Source organism: Epinephelus moara, chromosome 24 (genome assembly GCF_006386435.1).
Source record: "Epinephelus moara isolate mb chromosome 24, YSFRI_EMoa_1.0, whole genome shotgun sequence".
NCBI lineage: Eukaryota > Metazoa > Chordata > Actinopteri > Perciformes > Serranidae > Epinephelus > Epinephelus moara.
This window is the reverse complement of record NC_065529.1, coordinates 50,174,451-50,194,839: the sequence shown is the minus strand read 5'-3', so window position 1 is coordinate 50,194,839 and position 20,389 is coordinate 50,174,451. Positions and strand designations below refer to the sequence as shown.

The 20,389-nt window shown below is 43.4% G+C and overlaps 1 protein-coding gene across 3 annotated transcripts in view; it reads left to right on the top strand.

Annotated features, from left to right (window-relative positions):
- The window catches only part of pcbp4 (poly(rC) binding protein 4), a 536,281-nt gene that overhangs the window by 194,574 nt on the left and 321,318 nt on the right, over positions 1 to 20,389 (top strand). For all 3 annotated transcript variants that reach the window (XR_007569440.1, XM_050037692.1, XM_050037691.1), the window contains exon 14: positions 11,367 to 11,536. Coding sequence is in view for 2 of the 3 variants with exons in the window: in XM_050037692.1 (XP_049893649.1) it covers positions 11,367 to 11,536 (170 nt within the window). In the remaining variant the exon portion in view is untranslated. The remainder of the gene's footprint in view (positions 1 to 11,366; positions 11,537 to 20,389) is intronic.

The window sequence follows — 20,389 nt, the reverse complement described above, 5'->3', positions numbered from 1 at the left end:
TTAATTTAAGTTTGTGACTGTCAGTCTCGAGCTGTGTTTTTTAGCCTGCTCAAAACTGCCACAAAGGAAAAACATCGTCCCATTTTACACCCTGGAGATAGAGTTGACCTCCCTAGTTGTCACTGTTTAATTCACACTATACTTTGCACTATGCCCAACATTTGCTAACATTTGCTTTTCAGTTCATGAAGACACAGTCAGTGCAAACATAAAAAGAAAATGCACATCATTTGTTTTGTATTTCACTTTAGTTCTTTATTTATTGACTTGGTTTTTATGCACGCAGCTGCAGACGTACAATAGAAATCAAATTATTCTAACCTTCACGAGCGTCGTGCAGTAAACTCGCCAAAGGCACACGTGCACATATCAAATAAGGGACTCCTTTTTCTAAATAAGCTGGAGCAGCTGAAGACACGTCGCTATGAGGGCAGTGAAGCGGACAGTTAACAGTTCAGTGTCACACTCAAGGACGTCTGACATTTGATGGACATGTTGACTGTTGCGAGGTCAGAGCGGTGACCTTTTGTTCATAAGACAGCCTTTGGCCACTGTGTCTCTGTCCCGCTCATCTCTCCCTCCTCCCGTCGATCTCAGGCAGTAACTCATCCTGTCAGAGTCCAGCTGTGTGAAACTTCACCTCCTCACACAGCAGCACAGCTCCTTCCAAAACTCTCATCAGGCATCAAAACAATAAATATGACACTGACATGAATTCTCACCCACTGATCGGACTTAGAAATGACGTCTGTTTATGTGGTTATTGTAAATGTTTTAACTAAAATCATAAAAGAAACCTAAGAACATGATCACACTAACATGTGCACTCTCAGTTTGGTTTGTTTTGTCAGCCTCAAACCTCCGCTCTGTTAATCAGCCCATAGAAACCAAGCAGAGACATTTACGTTGGCATCTGACGGCAACACTGACTCACACTGGAAACACGAGCGTACAACATACCTTTGAAATGAAGCTCATGTTTTCTTAACTGGTCCGAACGTCAGAGACGGTAAAGGGCACAGATAAATACAGCTGAATCAACTTCAGCATCTGATCTCACAGGACGCCGTGTTACCAGTGATGACAACAAACCCTCCGACCTAAACAATAACTGTATTATTATTATAGTCATACGCGGCGCCAGTGGCGGTTTATGGGGCGTAATCCCTGAATGTTTTTAGCAAATCCTGAATCTTAACTGTTCATCACACGTGTAATTTATTCATTACTGAACCTAAATAATAACAGAAACAATGTGTTGATCAGAGATCAGAGGGTCACCCTGCTGTCAGCCCACTGAGGTTACTGCTGCTGAATGTTTTTATGTTGGTCAACAGAAAACAAAGAGAGTGGCTGCTCTCACAGGCTCTGTTCACATCTGGTATCAACATGTCCTGAGTGATCGGATCACAAGTCGGCAGCTCTAAGTCCGTCTGTGTACACCGTGCATGGCGCCCAGTTTAGACCAGAGATTCATGATGAGACAAAACAGTTGTAAAAAAAACAGGGTTTAGCTTTACAATCATATGGGAAGCAAACACCAGCCTCTCGGGGTAAAAGTTGGTGGTTGTTGGACCCATCCACCACCCCTCCCGCCCACCCTACCTGGACTCTCGCCCCATTAAATTACCTTGTTACGCCGCATTTCCCCTTGTCGCCACTGGAGCAACCAACCATGTATCATGCTGGAAGTCACTGCCCAAGCGCCGGTATTCCACACGAGTCTCAAGTGACTTGCCAATTTATGTTTCCATCATCAGTTTAGACTGTGTCATGTCGAGCTGCACCAGAGATGGTCCTTTGTCGGAGTAGGCAGTTGTGTGAAGTTGCTGCTCAAAAACTTTCCTTATTTTGCTGCTTCACAATATAAGTTTATACAAAAGAAAACAACAAGAAATTTATTGTGAAGAATCTACAGGAAATGAAATGTGTTTGTCACTGAATTAGCAGAACTTCGTTAGCAGCTTTTCTTCAATAAAGACAAGTCCAGTTATACGGCAGGGAGGAAGAGTAAAAGCAGAAACAGCCACAGTGAGATGTTGATGAAGAGCTGCAGACTTACTGCACCTCTGCAAACAGCTCACCTCCAACAGGTAAACTTCTTTAACCTGCCCTGCTGCGTGATGGAAAAACACATGCAGCAGAAATAACAGTCGTGGATCAGCCCGCTGCTTTTAAACGTCATCACTCAAGACGAGCCGTCATCAGTTAAAGACACACCTTCCAGCAGGTAGCCCTGTTGGAATGGAAATGCAGATCCCTGCAGTGCTGGGCTGACGGCCCAAACCACACCAAACCACACCAAGCCAAACCAGCCCATGGCTGTCGAAAAGGGGAATTACTGTGCATTAACATGACACGATGAGGTGACTCAAAGACAGCAGAGTGCAGAGTTTCACTGTTGCCAAGTTGAACTCTCACACCACAGACACTTCAGGTTCACTCTCCCTCAGGCTTAGCCACTCTCCCTTTCATCCCTCAGAATCTAATAGCAGGAGACTTTTGATGATTTCTCTGCAGGAACTCGTGCAGTCACATTCAGGCAGCACTTCCTCACACTGAGTCTTTATGGATGACGGTCTGAAGCACAGTAAAGAACAGACAGATGAGCATGAGGTCATGCTTTCACAGGAAACTCTGACGAGATCATCAACACCTCTGCAGGTGCTGTCACCTTGCAAGTATAAATAAAGCACCGTCATCATCGTCATCGTCATCGTCATTGCCAAGGCCCCCGAGTCTCCATTCATGTTTCTGTGTGGTATTAATATACAGAGTCATGAACACACACACAGAAACACACATTAAACATACAGCTCACATGTGAGCACATACAACTGACCTGAGAGAATAAGACACAAGAGCAGAGAGAGCGGCTTAAGACCCTGAGCATGGAAGTGTGTGTGTGTGTGTGTGGAAGTGAGTCACTGAGCAGGGCCAAGCAGAGCAGCTTAATGACATCCTATAGCTCACAGTTAGAGATTTAACAACAACCCTGTCTGACACTCTCCTCCACCTCTCTTTCCCTCTCTCTCTCCTTCAGTAAACCTTTCCAAATTACAAGGGCAGCAGGGAATCGCCCAAAAATAGCCCTCGGTCCGTCCTCCTCCTCCTCTGCTCTTCAGCTTTAAGCTGATTTTACCCAACAGCACTTACATAAAGCTGCTCAGAGGGGCGACACATACCACTGTACAGCATCCTGTGAAAACCTCACATCTCCAGAGCAATCAACCTTGCACTAAGTGTAAAAGCCAAAACTTGTTTTCCCACTGAGGGCTGCCGCCACTCTTATCTCCTGGTAAAAAGTGGGCTGAGTCATGACATTTGCATGTAGCTTTAATGTTCTTCATTAAACATCAAGTCAGTTTGATTTATACAGCCAAATATTACAAATTAGTAGAGCTGCCTCCTGACAGTCGACCAAATGTGACCAGAAAGGACATTAGTTGGCAAAGTTTCATTGGTCGCTTAGTTGTAGAAAAGCAAACAAACATGAAACTCTATCAGGAGCTGCGCCTTGTCAAAATAAATCCAAACCTGTATGACTGGACCATGTGTGACTTTAATTTGAAAGGACAGACACAGGAAGTGTCCACGCTCAGCAGTCAGACAGGAGTCAGGTTAAATTCCAGGGCTGGTACCTGCGGTTATTCCACAGGCTAGTTTATAGCTCTTTTTAAACAGGAGTTGTGCAAATTTGCAGGAAAGCCCAATCAGTCTTTTTTCAGCATTGGCAGTATAAAAACAAAATCGGGGAGTGCAGCAAAATGCCGCCTACCTACTTTTGTTTATACAGAATGTGCCTTTTTCGGGGCAATGGGGGGCGTGAGCAAGTAACAAAACGTGTAGCTCAGCGTGTGACGTAAACAGTGACGTGTGAGGGAAGCCGCGGCTGGTCAGTCCTTCAGTGATTCTCTCGTAAGTCGGCCCGTTCTTCACCGTCCCCGTCATCTGATGGTTAATGGCCTCTTCGTTTGCGAGGACAAGGAGGGCGCACAATTCCTTGTCTCCCCAGTTGCTCATCTTTACAGTGTCTGTCAGGTTTGTGTTTCCCTCTTGCTACTAGCTGCTCGCTAATTCCTGCTATCAGCTGTTTCCTGTTTATCCACCGCCAGTGGCTCGCACATGCGGCGTCATCAACAGCTCCTCCCACAAGTCATCAACAGCCCCTCCTGTTGCAGAAGGCTGCCTCGTTCTTCTTAAACCAAAATGGTTCCTCCAATATGTCTACCCTACGAGGCGGAAAATTGGGCACCTCGGATCAATTCGCCAATCCGGCTCTGTGTGTCTAAACGCTCGCAGCTTGCCGGCAAAACGGCCCAACATTCGCCAAAAATCTGGCAGTGGGATCATTTTGAGAAGGTGAAGGACAAACCCAAGGTGATATGTAAACTCATATTCATTGGTCGACTACAAATATGACGTATCATCTGAAACACAACAGTTTTCGAGCAGTCTCTTCACACAACTGTAATACGGCTGATAGTGAAGATGAAACAGTAAAATAAAGCAGATATCTAAAGTAAAAACAGGAAGCAGGACAGAGACTAAACTCCAAACCACAGAGATTCAGGTAGAAGCTACAAATGTGAGAGGAGGTGGGTGCGGTAGGCGAGATGGATGGGCAGCTCAGCTTTAGGACCTACTCCTGAGAAGGTCCGTCTCCGATGCGGCTTGGTGTGGCATGGCGTGTCTAAACTGGCAATGGAAATGACTTTACTCTGCACGGCCAAGAGTGACAATGAAAAAAGATGATTTGACACGAGAGGTTCACATCCTAAATCTTAAGTGTGGTCTGGTTTAAGGTTAGATGATGGAAGCATGTCATGTCTCCTGCTTTAAGTCACTAAACAAAGACGCTGATCTTTCCCTAACAATAACCAAATGTCTGTGAGAACACAACAGTAAAAACCTTTAATCCTGAACAAGATTAATTAACATTCCCTCATTATATTGATAACAAACTCTAATCTGCGATTGCATTTTCCTGCAAAACATGTTGATTAGTTGTTGCAATTTAGCACCACAGTATATGTACATAGTTTCTAGTACACAGGAAGTAGAAGATTATTTGTATATTGCATAAAAATAATGAGACAAAAAAGCCACATGAGCTAAACGGGAAAACATTTTTATAATCAAACTGTATTTTTTATGTAGCTTAAATTAATTTTGTACGTCCACTGTGATTATGTTCGTATACAAGTGAGCTTATGATCCTGTGATGATGATCAGAGGGTGCAGGTATGAGTCACCGTGCGACCGTGTGTGTTTCTGCTGGTTATGACTCACAGGAGCCGCTTTATGATACAATGAGGCCGTTTGAGAGGTCGAATGGCGGCTAAAGGTGGATTTCGCACAAATGGTTCTGACCTGGTTGTTGTCAGCTGGCACTTTGTCTTCTGTCTCTCACAGTGTTGTTATAGCTCCCACACACACACACACACACACTTGTATTATCAGAGCCCTTTCCAGGAATAGCCCTCTATAGCTCACAGAGCAGATCTACATCAGAGCTTTTCGGCTGGATGACTTGTGAGGAAAGAATGTTTGTGGTGCAGCGAGAGAGAAGAGAAAAAAGTAAAGATTATAAAAGAGAGAAAGCGACAGCAACAATGAAGGAATGAAAGACGCTGAGTGAGGGATGCAGGAAAAGAGGAAACCGACAGTGTGAATAAAGGAAAGATCTGGGTCAGAGGCGGATAAAAAGGAACAGAGAGGAGGAGAGAGTGAGACGCCTGAGTGCAGAGAGGATTGATGAGAGTTCGGTCTCTTGTGTCAATGTTTGCAAGTTTCATTCAAAAATGATTTAAAACAGAGTGGAGGGAGGCGGTGACTCAGCAGGTAGAGCTCCTCCTGTCCATGTGTCACGTAGTCCTTGGGCGAAACACTGATGGTTGGCCTGGACGGGGCATGGCAGCCTGCAGCCATCAGTGTGTGTGTGTGTGTGTGTGTTGTCAAAGCACCGTATAAATACAGTCCCAGACAAACACCTGACCCCGACCTTTGACCTCAACATATGTAGAGCTGTAAAGTTATTTCTAAAAGTGTTTCCTCACACTCTGTATTCCCATTTCAATGTTTCCTTCAACAGTGTTCTCAATAGAGTGAACGACTCCTGAAGGTCAGACACCAGTTAGCATTTTAGCACTCCTGGTCCCCTCGTCTTGAAGTCAACGTGTTTTTTGAACAGGTTTTTGGTTTGAGACCTAAAATAAGGTCTGTGATTAACACAAGCTTAAGAGACTTTCATGTTTTGATTGACAAAATACCACACTCGTGAACTTTTAAGCTTTTATGTGTCTTTAAATAGGCGGTTGCTAACAAGTGGCTAAATGACACCACAGAACGTCGTCATGCCGAACAGTTAAGGCCAAAACACACTGGCGCCTAACAGCACGCACCCAAACACCACACCGGCGGTGACTAGACGCACGTCAGCGCTCCTGAACATGCTGCCCTACTGCACTACACGCCACTGTCCTACATCCAGCCTCACCACCTCTGGATTAAATGCATTTTTCCTTCACTCACTCTCTGCTCGTACACACCAGCTCCCATCGCAGCTCTTCTTCTCTGCTCCCGTAGCAGCTCGACTCCTCTCCTCACCATGGATGTGGAAAGAGAACTCTGTCACTGTCTCTCGTGTTCATCGAAGAATGATTAGCATAGAGTCGTTGTTGAGTTTGAGAAATAACTCGAGCTGAACGACCCACCGTCCTGTCAGTATAAAGACAATGACAAAAAGATGATGCCTGGCCACAGCTCTGAAGATTGGCTCTTTGTGTTAGAAACCAGTTTTAATTTGCAAGTGTCCACACCTTTATGGTTTTAAGCTAACGCAGAGGTGAAAGATCTTTTAGTAAAAGTAGTAATAACTTAGTGTGGTCTTCTGTTAACACAGTAGTGCTGCACGATTAATCTAATCGCAGTTGTAATCGCGATGTCAGGCTGTGCGATTACATAACTGCATTAAAGGCTGTGATTTGCGATTTAATGTAAATAAATGTTAACGTGTGTGCCTGTGAACGTGACTACCTCTGCTGTAGTGTGTGGAGTTTGTTGACATCACGCCCACAAGCTATCCTGGTGTGTGCAGCACGTATGCAGGTGACTATCCAGCGTGCAGCGAGTTGGTGGCGGAAAAAACGCAACGTCTATTACATGGCGATACTGTGGATTCAGGTACGGCGACATTGAACAGAAAGACGTGCCGTGTGAAAGTTTAAACACGTCCCGCGGCAACACGACCAATCTATATCAACACTTGAGACAGCACAGAGAAAAGTAGGAAGAGTGCATGCGAGAGAAAGCCAAGCCGTGTAACGTTCAAGACAAAGAGACAACTGAAAGACACCAGAGCCTCATACAACAACTTCCAAGCACAGTTACACAAACATTTGTAAGTGTCACAGGGAAATCATGGACTCCATAACAAACTATATAATAACAAATGAAAAATTGAGCAAAAGTTTGCTCGGGTTCGGCCCACTTTACACGCTGCTGTGTTGTGCTGTGGCATGCTGGAATTAACATTTACGTGACAACGCCTGAACGCAACATATGCTCACTCTGCTGTGTGTACAGTTCCGTGCTGCGCTGCTGTGTGAGCAGTGTGTTTGACTGTGCTCAGTCTGTTGATGGTCATTGACACACTGTCTGTCCATAACAATAACTATGTCAGGTCAATGCCCCCCTGATATAATGTAGGGAAACACTGAATCAAGCAACAAGACTCATGATACCATTTATTTATTATATCGTAATCACAATCGCAAATCGCGATATCGTCCACTCAAATCGCAATCGCACATTTTTATCAAATCGTGCAGCACTATAACACAGTGTGGCGTGACATGACCTGTTGGTGCGAGGGGCGGTACTTGATGCGCGGCACATGATGCAATGCATCTACGTGTTTTCAGCTTTAGCCTACTACTAATGTGCTGTAACTTAAAAGGGTTTCATGAATAGGCCAGTCTTGCTAATAATATGCTGGATTCATGTTAATGTGTATTTTCAGACACATTTTAATTTTTGAAAGGGAAAAAATATTTATTAAGCAGTAATTTGGCTGTGAGGACCTCCTGTTGAAGACCCAGGCGTTAGAAAATAAATCAGTAAACATTTTGTTATGTTGGTTTTTGTCACTTACCTGTAGCACTGCACTTAAACTGACCTTGTGTGAGGTTAAGTTACAGTGTGTTAATAATTCTGTTTTATCTGACAGCCTGCAATTTTCTTTTTGTCATCGCAGTTGAAGCAAAATAACTTGTAGTTTATTTTGGATCATTTTATTTGCATGAGTCTTGTTCCTCCAGTGTGTGCACTGTGGCTCAGAGGCAGAGAAAATATGTATTTTTATGTAATATGTGTTTTCTAAGGATCACAAAGTAATTACATCCTCGTCTTGACAGAACAAGCTTTGTTTATCTGTGATCATAGAATTATTCTGAAATCTAACAGCTTGTTTTGATTTCATGAAATGATAATTATATTATGATCACAAATAAACTAATAACAATAATAATAAGACAGTGGGTGGAATGAGAATTACATTTCCTTTCATTACAACTCATTAACCTGAAACGAATCACTAATCTCTGAGGCAAAGTTTTATTACATTATTGCCTCTTAATTTTCTTAACAAGTAAAACAATAATTAACTGTAAAAGATAAAATGATTTAATTCTGTGTGTCTGATACATTTCAGACTAATGAGCTGTGCAGAGTTAATTATCTGTTTGTACACTGATTCTTTACCATTGTTGTTATGTTTTTTAATTGCATTACATTAACGCCCTCCCTGGTGTTGACACTGTGTCTCCTCATTATCGCGAGACACCTAAATCTTTAAATATATTCCACCTGTGTTTCACGCCGTCAGATACTTTGCATCAAGAGGAAAGTATCACCAACACTTCCTCTACATGATAACAGAGTGTCAGGGTCATTAACAGTTATTGTTTTGTCAGAGAAAAATGAAACCTGGTCTCATTTGACCTCGATCCTCGCTGATATTTTCAGTCCTGCTGTTTAGTTATTATCAAGTTTCTATTTGATCTGTGAACATTTACATCAGAACATCAGTTTTTTTAAGCAGTTCAGCTCCAAATGTAACCCTGACACTGAGGAGACGCAGCACAGCCAACGCCTGTTTGTCCTGTAGGGAAAAAAAAAGGTAACGAGACATATTTATGGTGTGAGCTGACACTCAGAGGAGCTCAGTAACTATCTGTCTATTGTTACTGTGACATCCACTGCATGACAAAACCCCCACTGGGACTAGTATAGCACACACAGACACACTGAGCTCATGGCGCGCAGATGAGTCAGAGTTCACCACCTGTTGCTGCTCCATATTCTCAGACAGACATGAAGCGATAACAAGAGGAATGGATGCAGAGGATGAAAGGGTGGAGGCCTGTCAGCGCTGTAGTCGTGGTTTTTAACATTTAGTCCTCCTCGTTTATGTCAACTGAGGTGGACAAATGTCAGCACATGATTATTATGTGGCCGTGATTATCTGATGTACCATAAAGGTCTGACTAACAAAGGCTCAGTTCCATTAAAGTGGCGGAGAAACAGAAGTCAAAGCGTCTTCTTCATCACTTATGTTGGCTAAGCCTAAACTTAAAGCCACTGAGGAGCTGCATGGACGGGCTACTTACTAATTGATGCGCTCACCTGACCAAACCGGCCGCAGCTCTTCAGGTAAAAACAAAGAGTCCACTTCTTGGTCTTCTTTGGTGCATCATTTATTTGTCACCGCTGTCAAACATTCATGAACCTGTGTCCATAAACCGTTCAAAGGTACAAATTTTCACCGTTGAGCAGAGAACACCTGGCGTTGTGGTCAAAAAGCTGTGTGTGCTCCCCTGTCTGTCAACACCTGTCCCTTAATGAATGGTTCCTACCTGTATTGGCAGACACACATGATAATACAGTGACCCCTACAGGACAAATTAGCAGCCTGAACACATATGTTGTTAGTAACCCCGTCCTGACCTAGCAGGGTTGCTGTGGACACATTGTCCCCGCCCTCCGGTCTCCCCAGAGGTCGCTCCGCTGAGTAAGCACCTCAGTTTTGAGCAACAAAGCCCTTTCAGCATTGTTAGCTATGTTATCACTGTTAGCACTGTTAGCAGTGTCAGCATGGCTAGTGGTGCTAACATTAGGCTGACCAAACGTCCTCTTTTGCCCGGACATGTCCTCTTTTCACGTCCTGTCTGGGGGGGTGTTTATAATCTGATGATAATGTCCGGTTTTCCGTGTGTGTGTGTGTGTGTATGTGTGTGTGTAAGCCCCGAGAGGCTGCCTTATCGGCGGATCTCCAACACTCACAACGAGGAAGCAGCAGACACCGGCGGCGCAGCATTATTCTAAGCTTCCAAGATGCCAAAGCGCAAGTGCAGCTTCACAGATGAACTGCAGAAAAAATTCCCAACTTACCGTCCCGACCCGGTCGGGATATATGGGAGGCTGAGTGCACCGTGTGCAAAGCTGGCACATATGATTGTGTGTCTAATAAAGGTGCCAGGGAGCTCAAAGTTGGATTTTGTAATACAGAAGAGACATTATTTAGAACATTATTTAATATTATTTATTTATTTGTTTATTTGTCCAGTAAGACTTGAAAAGATAGCTATTATTTTACAAGTTGATTTTTCTAATACAGAAGAGACATTATTTCTATCATTGTTTCATTCCAGAGATTTTACATTTATTTTACATTTATATTTATTTTTGTACAATTGAAACTTGTAAAAAGATTATTATTTTAGGCATAATAAAAGCAAGTTGAGTAACCTCTGAGAAGCCTATCTAAATTTCTGTCTTTGAGAGATATTATTTTGTAATATAACTGAATTTTCTATCCATACATATAAACTTTAAATATATTAAAATTATAAGGCATCTTTGAGTAAACTGCGAGTATCATTTAAGTAGGCTATCTCGTGGCCGGGGCGAGTGTCCTCTTTTTTGGAAATCAAAATATGGTCACCCTAGCTAACATAGTAAACAGAGCTAAAGGAGTTTTGTGGCTGAAAATGAAGCCATCCACATCTATACAACAATATAAAACATCCCATTGAACAAAGTGCAATACAAGCCAGGCATCCGCAGTTTAAGCACCGACACCCCAGTGACTCCGTCTCCTCCTGGTCTTTGAAAACAGACTGAAAAGCATTCAAATGGAGTTCCACGCCAAAAATATATGACACAGAAAGATTAATAAACATCTGATGAAAGAGACACGGATGAATTGCAGACAAATAAAATAATACAGTCCTCACTTTGAGAAACTCATCACGCTGCAGTAAATGTCTCTAATTATAATCCTCTTCGTCTCATCCTCCCCACAGCTGATTGGCTCAATCATCGGTCGCCAGGGCACCAAGATAAACGAGATCCGGCAGGTGTCGGGGGCTCAGATCAAGATCGGCAGTCAGATCGACAGCACCAGTGACCGTCACGTCACCATCACCGGCACACCGATAGCCATCAACCTGGCTCAGTACCTGATCACTTCATGGTAAGCATCAAACTAAAGGGAGGTATCTGTATACAGCCTGTTACTGTGGCTCAGAGTCTCCCTCAGAACCACAGGATGTCAAAAATATGTGCCAAAATATTTGGCTCTGCTATTAATAGCCTTCGACCTGCCACAGTCGCAGCTCACTTTAAACTGGGAGGCACAAAACAACAATAAGCTACAGTACCATCATACAGCTGGAGTCAGTTTCCTGCTTTCAACCAGGCACATTTCTGTTTCACTAACTCCACTCACTTCTCCAGGTTTTGCTCCTGTTCCTCCTCAGTGGCTTCAGTATTTGCTTTTAACTCTGATTTATTTTAATGAACACCCAGAAGAGAGACTGAGTGAAAATCACAGATGGAAAAAGACTGTCAAGCTTTCCTCCCTAAATCATTAAGTTCAGTCATTTCATGCACAATTCAAAGCCACTGTGGACCCAACCTGTGAGAGACTCTGAGTCTGTTTCTGCTTCAGTCTAAATCTTCATCCCAATAATAATAATGCACTGCATACAGTCGTTAGTTTGATGAGCACTGTTGTTCTTTTCCACAGAAATATCAAGTAAGTCAGAAAACCAAACCTCTTAATCCTCTTAAAAATAACTGAATGTATTTCCTCTCAGCGTGTTGCAGTGAGGGCAGCTCCACTTAAATGGCGTCTGCAGAGGCAGTCATACAAACACATCAGACAACACTGTGTCAAATACACAGAGGCTCCAGGTGAAAGCTTCTCTCCCTCAGAGATACATCACAGCTCGGACCAGCTGCATTAAACTCAGTAAAACAAAGACAGAAATATTCACCTAATTTAATAATAATAATTTATGTTTTACTCATTTTAAAGGAGCAGTTTATCCTCAAATCAAAAACCCACATTTGTCCTCTCACCTGTAGAGATGTGTCTCAGTCTGGATAGTTTTGGTGTGAGCTGCAGAGTGCTGGAGATATCAGCCGTAGAGATGTCTCTCTCTCTCAGCTTGAAACTTGTGAGCAGTTTCATGTAAAAATTTTCTTTCCACCAAACTAATGCTGCCAACCGTTTCACCACGCAGAAGGAAGCGTGCATCAACTCATGGACAAGAGGCTTGTGCTCATCACAGCACAAGATGTAACATTGATGGCGTCTTCGTCGGCTGAGCTGTAACGTTAGCTAGCTCAGTGCTGCTAAATGAGCTAGCAGTAGATGCACACTTCCTTCTGTGCAGTGATACCATGGGGGGTTCAGGAGGCAAAGCATGTGGTCCACTAATCTGAAGATCGGCGGTTCGACCCCGGCTCCTCCAGTCAGGGTCTAAACTGAGTGGCAGGTGGCCCCTTGTATGGTAGCCTGGGCCAACAGTGTGTGAATGAGTAAACGTAGTGTGAAAGCGCTAATGCATTTACCATTTACTTTACAGATACTTCATTTCCACTGCATAGCTCAACTCGACTCACTTTTGTTAACAGGTGCTTTTCTTCATTTTGTTTTCCACTGCAGAAAGTATAATGAGGTGATCGTCATAGTGATGCCGTGTAAATCAGCCGTGACACATGTTTAATGTGACACAGCGTGCTTTGCTCTATCCAGCTGTTTCTGGCAACTCAGCAGATGAATGTCTGCACTCCGCTGTTGTTTAAAGTCCAGGTTGTTGCTGAGTGATAAAACAATCGACTTCGCAGTTAAAAGCAGCTGTTTATAAAACGATGTCCCGTGTTGAGCCAGCGAATACTAGTGATTATTGTTGCATCACCAAGAATCTAAAAACAAAATCACTGCCAAAGCTATTTAAATACATAAAAATATATTTAACTCCACTGCATTTATTTTATTTAGGCCAGCTTTAGTTTACAAAGAAGATTAATAAAACTTCCCAAAAATAAATACAACTGAAACAATCAGTGGATTGACAGACAATTAATACGTTTCTGTTTGTCGTGATTATACTTTAGTTAATTTTAACTTTTTTGTGACTTTGTCTGGATGACATTATTCTGGTTAATGTGAGGGCCGGCTGGTTCTCACTCAGCTGTCTGATCTGTCTGCTCTTTTCTGTAGATTTAATTTTTAATAAAGCATGTATGAATTTCCTGCAGATGAGCACCATCTGTCACACAGTGGTAGAATGTCATTTAGTACAGCTCAATGCCTCCTGAACAGTCGCAGCAAAGAGAGAATTCAACGTTTTTATTTTATTGTAGGTTTATTGGAGCGACATCACATCACTCTCGCGTGCAGTGCATGCCTCATATAGCACATCTGCAGGATGTGTCACATGAGAGTCGTTACATGATTAAAAGATATGAAGCGCTGCATGTAACACGGATAACAAGTTAGTTTCTCCTTCAGCCAGCCGTCTAATCAGGCTCTGAATGTGAGACACACAGACCGCCGGCCAGCTTTAATACCAGTTACCACCGCCATGAATATGCAAATTCATGATTGGACTCTGGATGAAATTGATATTTCACTTACCACTCTTCCTGCCACTGACAGCACGGAGAATAGGCTGGACCAGTCACACACACACACACACACACACACACACACACACACACACACACACACACACACACACACACACACACGGTGTGTATGGATGGGTCAGCCTCATTCATTTTGAAATGTCAGGTCAGGGAAGGTGAGAGACTGACGCTGACGTATCAACGACAGATCCACTCTTTTCCATTCGCTTTTTTTTCCAGTCAGTCAACAGACGGATACGACTACCTGTCAGAGCCTCACCATCTCTCCTCTCACCGGCTGACCACAGCGCAGCAGATTAACTAATACTGGAAACTGAGTCACTGTGTGAGAGTATCTTCTCGTGGGTAGATAGATGCTGTCGTGCTGTAACTATTCATCAGTGGTAGAAAGTACCTGTATCTAAGATCAGTTTAACAGAGGGTGCATTCTGCTAATTTTCAGGTTCATACTTTGGGTTTCTATGAAAATATGTTTACAAGCTTTAATATTCAAAAACACTTTACTTTCCTCGTCCTGTCTGTGCTGGAACACCTGTACTCACCCTCTGTCTCACACGTCCTGTCTTAAGGCCCTGACACACCAAGCCGAAGGTCGACTGTCTGCAGACGGGGACATGTGTTTGAGAAGTACTGAGCATACGAATGTATAAATAGGCCCGTTTCCACTGCAGGAACTTCGGGGTAATTTTATGGGGCCGGGGCCGTTGGTGCGTGTCTCCACCGCAGTAACCACCAGGACAGAGTTCTGGAACTTTTACAGGGGCTAAACAAGTCCCTGCCTCAGAGTAGGTACTCAGGACGGCCCTGAAAAACTCCTGGATGGACAAAATAGCCAGCATTTTTAAAACTCAGCAGACGAGGAGTCGCATTTTTAAAAGGAGTCGTAAGAAGAAAAGCAAGAAATGGAAGACAAATCGAATGACAAATGGACTGACGAAGAGGCCCAGGCGTTGCTGGCATTTTAAAATGGTCGCGCAACAGTTACGTCACATCCAGAGCCCGGTAACTTTACAGGAACCTTCCTCCTACTCCGCTCTCTCAGTGGAGACACTGCGGTTGAGAGGGCCGAGCAAGAGGACGTTCCTGTAAAGTTCCTGCCCCCCAAATAGTACCAGGAACTTCTTCAGTGGAAACGGGCCTTATGAGACTTGGATTATAGTGGACGAGTTGTTTCAGAGTTTGTGAACGGATGTTTTGATCAGTGTTGCTGTTGTTAAACACGGTCTCCGTTCACTTCAATTCATGAAGATTGTCCACCTTTTTTGGAGGCATGCAAGAAAAAAGTTTTCTTCACAAAGTCAACATAACTCACAGTGAGTACTTTATACACTAATGGTCATTTTGTGGGTAAATTATTTTGTTTAATTTCTTGCCGATTTCAGATTGTATTACTGCTGGATCGTTTCCGGTTCTGAAGACTTTGGTTTAGAAGTTTTTATAGCTTTTTCTTTGCTGTAGAAAGTGCCACTATTTATCATTCTCTGGCTGTAATGATGCACAAAGACTTGGAAGTGCTGACCATTCAGAGCAGACTGGGTCCAGACACGCCAAACCGACTTCAGAGAACTAGCAGTGAAGAGGTAGCCTGGTGAAACCATCCTGGTCTTGCGAGCTCATATTCTATTTTGCTCAGCAGATCAGTCTGGCCATGCAATCATTAAGGCGCATTATGGCATCGGTTAAAGCTTACCAGGCCAATCAGAACCATTTATTACTTTGGGGCGGGCACGTCATCAGAACAGGAGGGACAAGGAGCGGAGTGAATGCATTTCGTAAACAACCAACATTGCTACTGATTTTGAAACTGCGATGGTAAATGTGTTGAAACAACTGGAATGTACATTTTCTTTAAAAGCAGAACAAACGGCTGCACTGAAAGCTTTTACTGAACAAAAGGATGTGTTTGCCGTCCTTCCTACGGGGTTTGGTAAAAGTTTAATTTACCAACTGGCTCCGTTGATCGGGAAGAAGATGGGACTCAGTGAAAACCCAGTGGCTATTGTTGTTTCTCCACTAGTTGCTCTCATGGAGGAGCAGGTCAGGGAAGCGACCAAGCTGGGAATCACAGCCATGCAACTCGGAGTCCACACTGAGGAGGAAATCCACAAAGACGGCAACACTCTTTCATCACAGCTCATCTCCGCTGCAGCTCGCTGGTCTGTTTACAGTGGCGTTGTGCTAGCCTACGTCACACGTTTCCTTTACTCTGATTGGTTTTCCGTCTTTCCAATTGCGTGAAGGGGCACTTTGAGTGACAGCCGTTGATCCCGCCCCTCGGGAATAGAGGAAATGTACACTCCGTGTCCAGACCCATTCGCATTTTGCGAATTGGATCTGGACACACCAGGCTAGTGAAGAGGGCCCCTGCTGCATGCCTGACATTGCCTTGTGTCTGCCAAAAAAATTGCACATGAACATACTGCAAAACAACAGACGTCGGCCAACCAGTGCGTACGTCCTGCACCTGTGTCAGAGGAGTTAACTCTCCACAGCAGCAGATAGCAGAGGTCTGTTATCATCATTCACAAAGGGAAACAGGACGAGCGTCATGATGTTTGTTAGCCAGTTAGCACATTAATAACACAATGTTTAAAGAACAGAGCATATTTACTGTGCGCCGCTGAACAATAACACAAACCATCAGGAAAAGTTTCTGCTAAAGAGAAATATAATCTGACCTTATGGAACAAGTTTGTTTTGATCTCACTCCCTCTGTACTTTAGCTCTTTGTTTACTGAGGTCACTTCAGTTTCTCTTCTCAGTCGCTGAGCTGAGCTGACAATCGGAGTGATTTCATTCCCAGACAGGCTCCAGCATCGCCGTTGCTGTTGCCGATTGAACATGCTGAATCGACGATAAAAGAACCAAATAGTGCTGATGAGGGCCAACGCTGTGGAAAGCACTGAACTGACTAAAGCGACAAACGGTTACTGACGGCCCAACATTGACCGACAGCAGACCATCAGCTTGTCAGGAGCTTTAAAAACACTGTGGCGTGTCAGACAGAGGGTGAATACAGGTGCTCCAGCACAGACAGAATATGAGGAGAACAAAGTGTTTTTTGAACCTTAGAGCATGTAAACATGTTCTAGTACAGAGGTGTCAAACATGCTGCCCAGGGGCCAGAAGCGGCCCACCAAAAGGTCGCAGCTTTCTTCATGTAAAATGCTGCTTCTACAGTTCTTATCTTTCACTTTAGTTTGGTGTGGTGATGTCAGGATTACGACACAGGAGAGGAAATGTACAGAAATGAGTGGTCAACTGAGTGAATGTAGAAAAACTGAGATATATTGAAATTGCATTTATTCTTCTGAGGACATCACAGGCTGTTTGTCATCTGTCTTTTAAATGGATGTGTGTTTTGAAAATATTCTTCTGTAAACAAATTCAAAAAAGGAAAAATTTGAAGGTGTTTGTTATTTTCAGGATGTTATGTAATGGTTTTACTGGTCCAGCCCAGCTGCGATGAAGTCAGACTGTGTGTGGCCTGTGAACTAAAATGAGTTTGACACACCTGATGTAGTAAAAGCTCAAAATACAGGTATGAACCTGAAAATGAGCAGAATACGTCTCCTTTGAGGAGTGTGACTACAGCGCTGTATTTTTACATTGCTGCACTGAGTACGTGCTCCACTCACAGGTGGTGTATGGATCTGTACATGCTGCATCATCAGCAGCTCTTTATTGTTCACACAGAGACAATATTACGATGTCAAGTGTTATTTTTACACTGAACATTTTACAGCGGATGGAAATTTAAAAAAAAACTTGACGAAATAATAATAATCTTCATCATTAGTTATCCCTGTGGTAAGAAAGGGCGTTGGCATGGCAACCAGTGAAGCACTCACTGAGAGCATATTCCTTGACTGAAACTACCAGTGATGCTGAGTAAAACGACGTGGCCTCTTTATGTTCTGGAGGCTGTTCTTGTTAGTTTGAATCCATTATGAAGCAGCAGCTCTCTTTGATCAGACAGGATGCGCTGAAAGTATGCAGCAGCACAGAGAAGATGCTAATTAAAATCTGTAAGTCACACTATCTTTAGACTTACATAACGAGCCCCGCCTCGCTCCGTGTGAGTGTGATGTTGTTGCGTGGCTGCGTGTGAAGCTGCCCACCTGTGCACATCAAACACAACTGTACTTATTCATTAAGTCTTTATTTGTGTCCGTCGTGTTCACTGTGAGACAGCCTGGTGAAATACTGCTGATGACGTGCATCATAATGCATTTACATTTAGAAGATGAAACACTGCAGCATCTATAAATCAGTTCACTTCATCAGAGGAGCTATTAGGGCAAATTATTTCTCATGTGTTTAGATGAACCTTCACAGTCAATCTTTATCTGTTCACAGTGTCTGAATGTAACCAAGTTCATGTCACTACAGTTATCTGAGCGCTTTATTTACTCTACAGATTAAGATTTTTACACACAAAATACAGAGATATTATTATAAATTAAGCTACCCAAAACTGTGCAGCTGAAATGATTGATATTAATAATAACAATACACTGGATTTGTGTAGCGCTTCTCTGAGACACTTTACAAAGAACAATGACAAATCAAAGAAAGAAAAAACTATACAAAGATAATAAAAAAACAACATTTTAAACAAAATTTTTAATTAAGACTGGTCGACTAGTCTAAAAAAACAACAACACATAATTATATGGTGAATGTGCTCCAGCCTGGACGTTAGCATTTTGCGCCCCACATTCCATCAACTTCCTGAAACCTTTACCTTCACCAAAGTTTAGTGGAAGCATATCTTGCGAGGTCATTGTCGTGATGAGCGTTATCCTCTCAGACTTGGGATCACAGCGTCTCTGGGTGAACGATGTCAAATCGGTCTGAGTGTGGCTACATCACAGTCGCCAGTTTAAAGGGATAGTGCACCCAAAAATGAAAATTCAGCCATTATCTACTCACCCATATGCCGAGGGAGGCTCAGGTGAAGTTTTAGAGTCCTCACATCACTTGCAGAGATCCAAGGGGAGAGGAGGTAGCAACACAACTCCACCTAATGGAGGCTGACGGCGCCATTTAAAACCACAAAATATCTCCATACTGCTCGTCCGTAGTGATCCAAGTGTCCCATCTACTCGAGCATTACGGCGGGGAGGGGGACTGCTGTCTGACCGCTCTGTAGCACCCACTAGTGGCAGTCGGCTGCATGACAGTTAAGCTGCCTTGTACATGAATAAAACACTAATTGGTTTAACTGACTAATATTTCTGGTGCCGACTAGCGGAGGGGGCGGACGTTTAATCGTTTAGACGAGTAATCATGCGCATCCCTATAATTAACCCTGTCAGCACGAGCGCTGCAGGCACAACCCTTTGAGCTCTTATTCCTGATGGCTGCTAACATTTTATTTACGACGGCATCACTTGAATGTGTTGAATAACAGAACATGATGAAAACAGACTGAAGCATTCAGGCAGCCTCCCGCTGCAGATTCACGCTGTGTAGAAGTAATAACTAATGCTATAGAGTGTTAATGGCTGTGGACATCTAACCACACTCACATATACTGTGCGTCATAGAGAATACTGAGTTAAAGCATACGGTCAAAGTGCTTCAGGCAAGGCAAGTTTATTTATTTCAGCAACAAGGCAGTTCAGAGTTCCATCATCAAAAGCATCAAGAAAAAGTTTAAAAAAAAACACACATTATAAAAGGACATTTAAATACAATTAAAAATGTCAGACAATAGAAAATAAAACCAAGCTGAAATAGACTAAGACAGGTTTAACACATGAGACAGATAAACTTCACTCTGAAGCCTCCTCATGAATTAATCTGGCCATGATCTGAAACGTTGGACATGTTCCCTGCTCCATACTCTCACCTGGCATCACATCACCTGTTTGAATCACACGTGCATCTGCGAGAAAACGACACACGTTCCCCTCTCCACTGCAGAACTCAGAATAGTGCGTTTGCTTTGTGTGGTTTCAGCCGGGATTAATAGAGGCTGATCGCTCTGATCTGAACGTGACTGTCTTTTATCTACTGTTGATTATTCACGCCTTGGAGCGCGCTCCCGCCGGACCTTCGTGTGCAATCAGGGAACCTGTCAGACACAAACGCCTCCTCCTCAGTGTGGAGAGAAAGAGAAAGAGCCACAACTTGAGTGAAGACAGTGAAAGCTTCCATTCCAGTCAAAACTCATTCATTCAGTTGACGCAGTTAAGATGGACGCCACAGAATCTGTAGTGTTGAGCATTTTATTGTATTGGGGAGAATTTAGGGCTGCTCCCCGACTCATCAGGGTCCATCAGTGGACCACCAGTCCTCATCAGGGTCCATCAGTGGACCAGCAGTCCTCATCAGGGTCCATCAGTGGACCAACAGTCCTCATCAGGGTCCATCAGTGGAC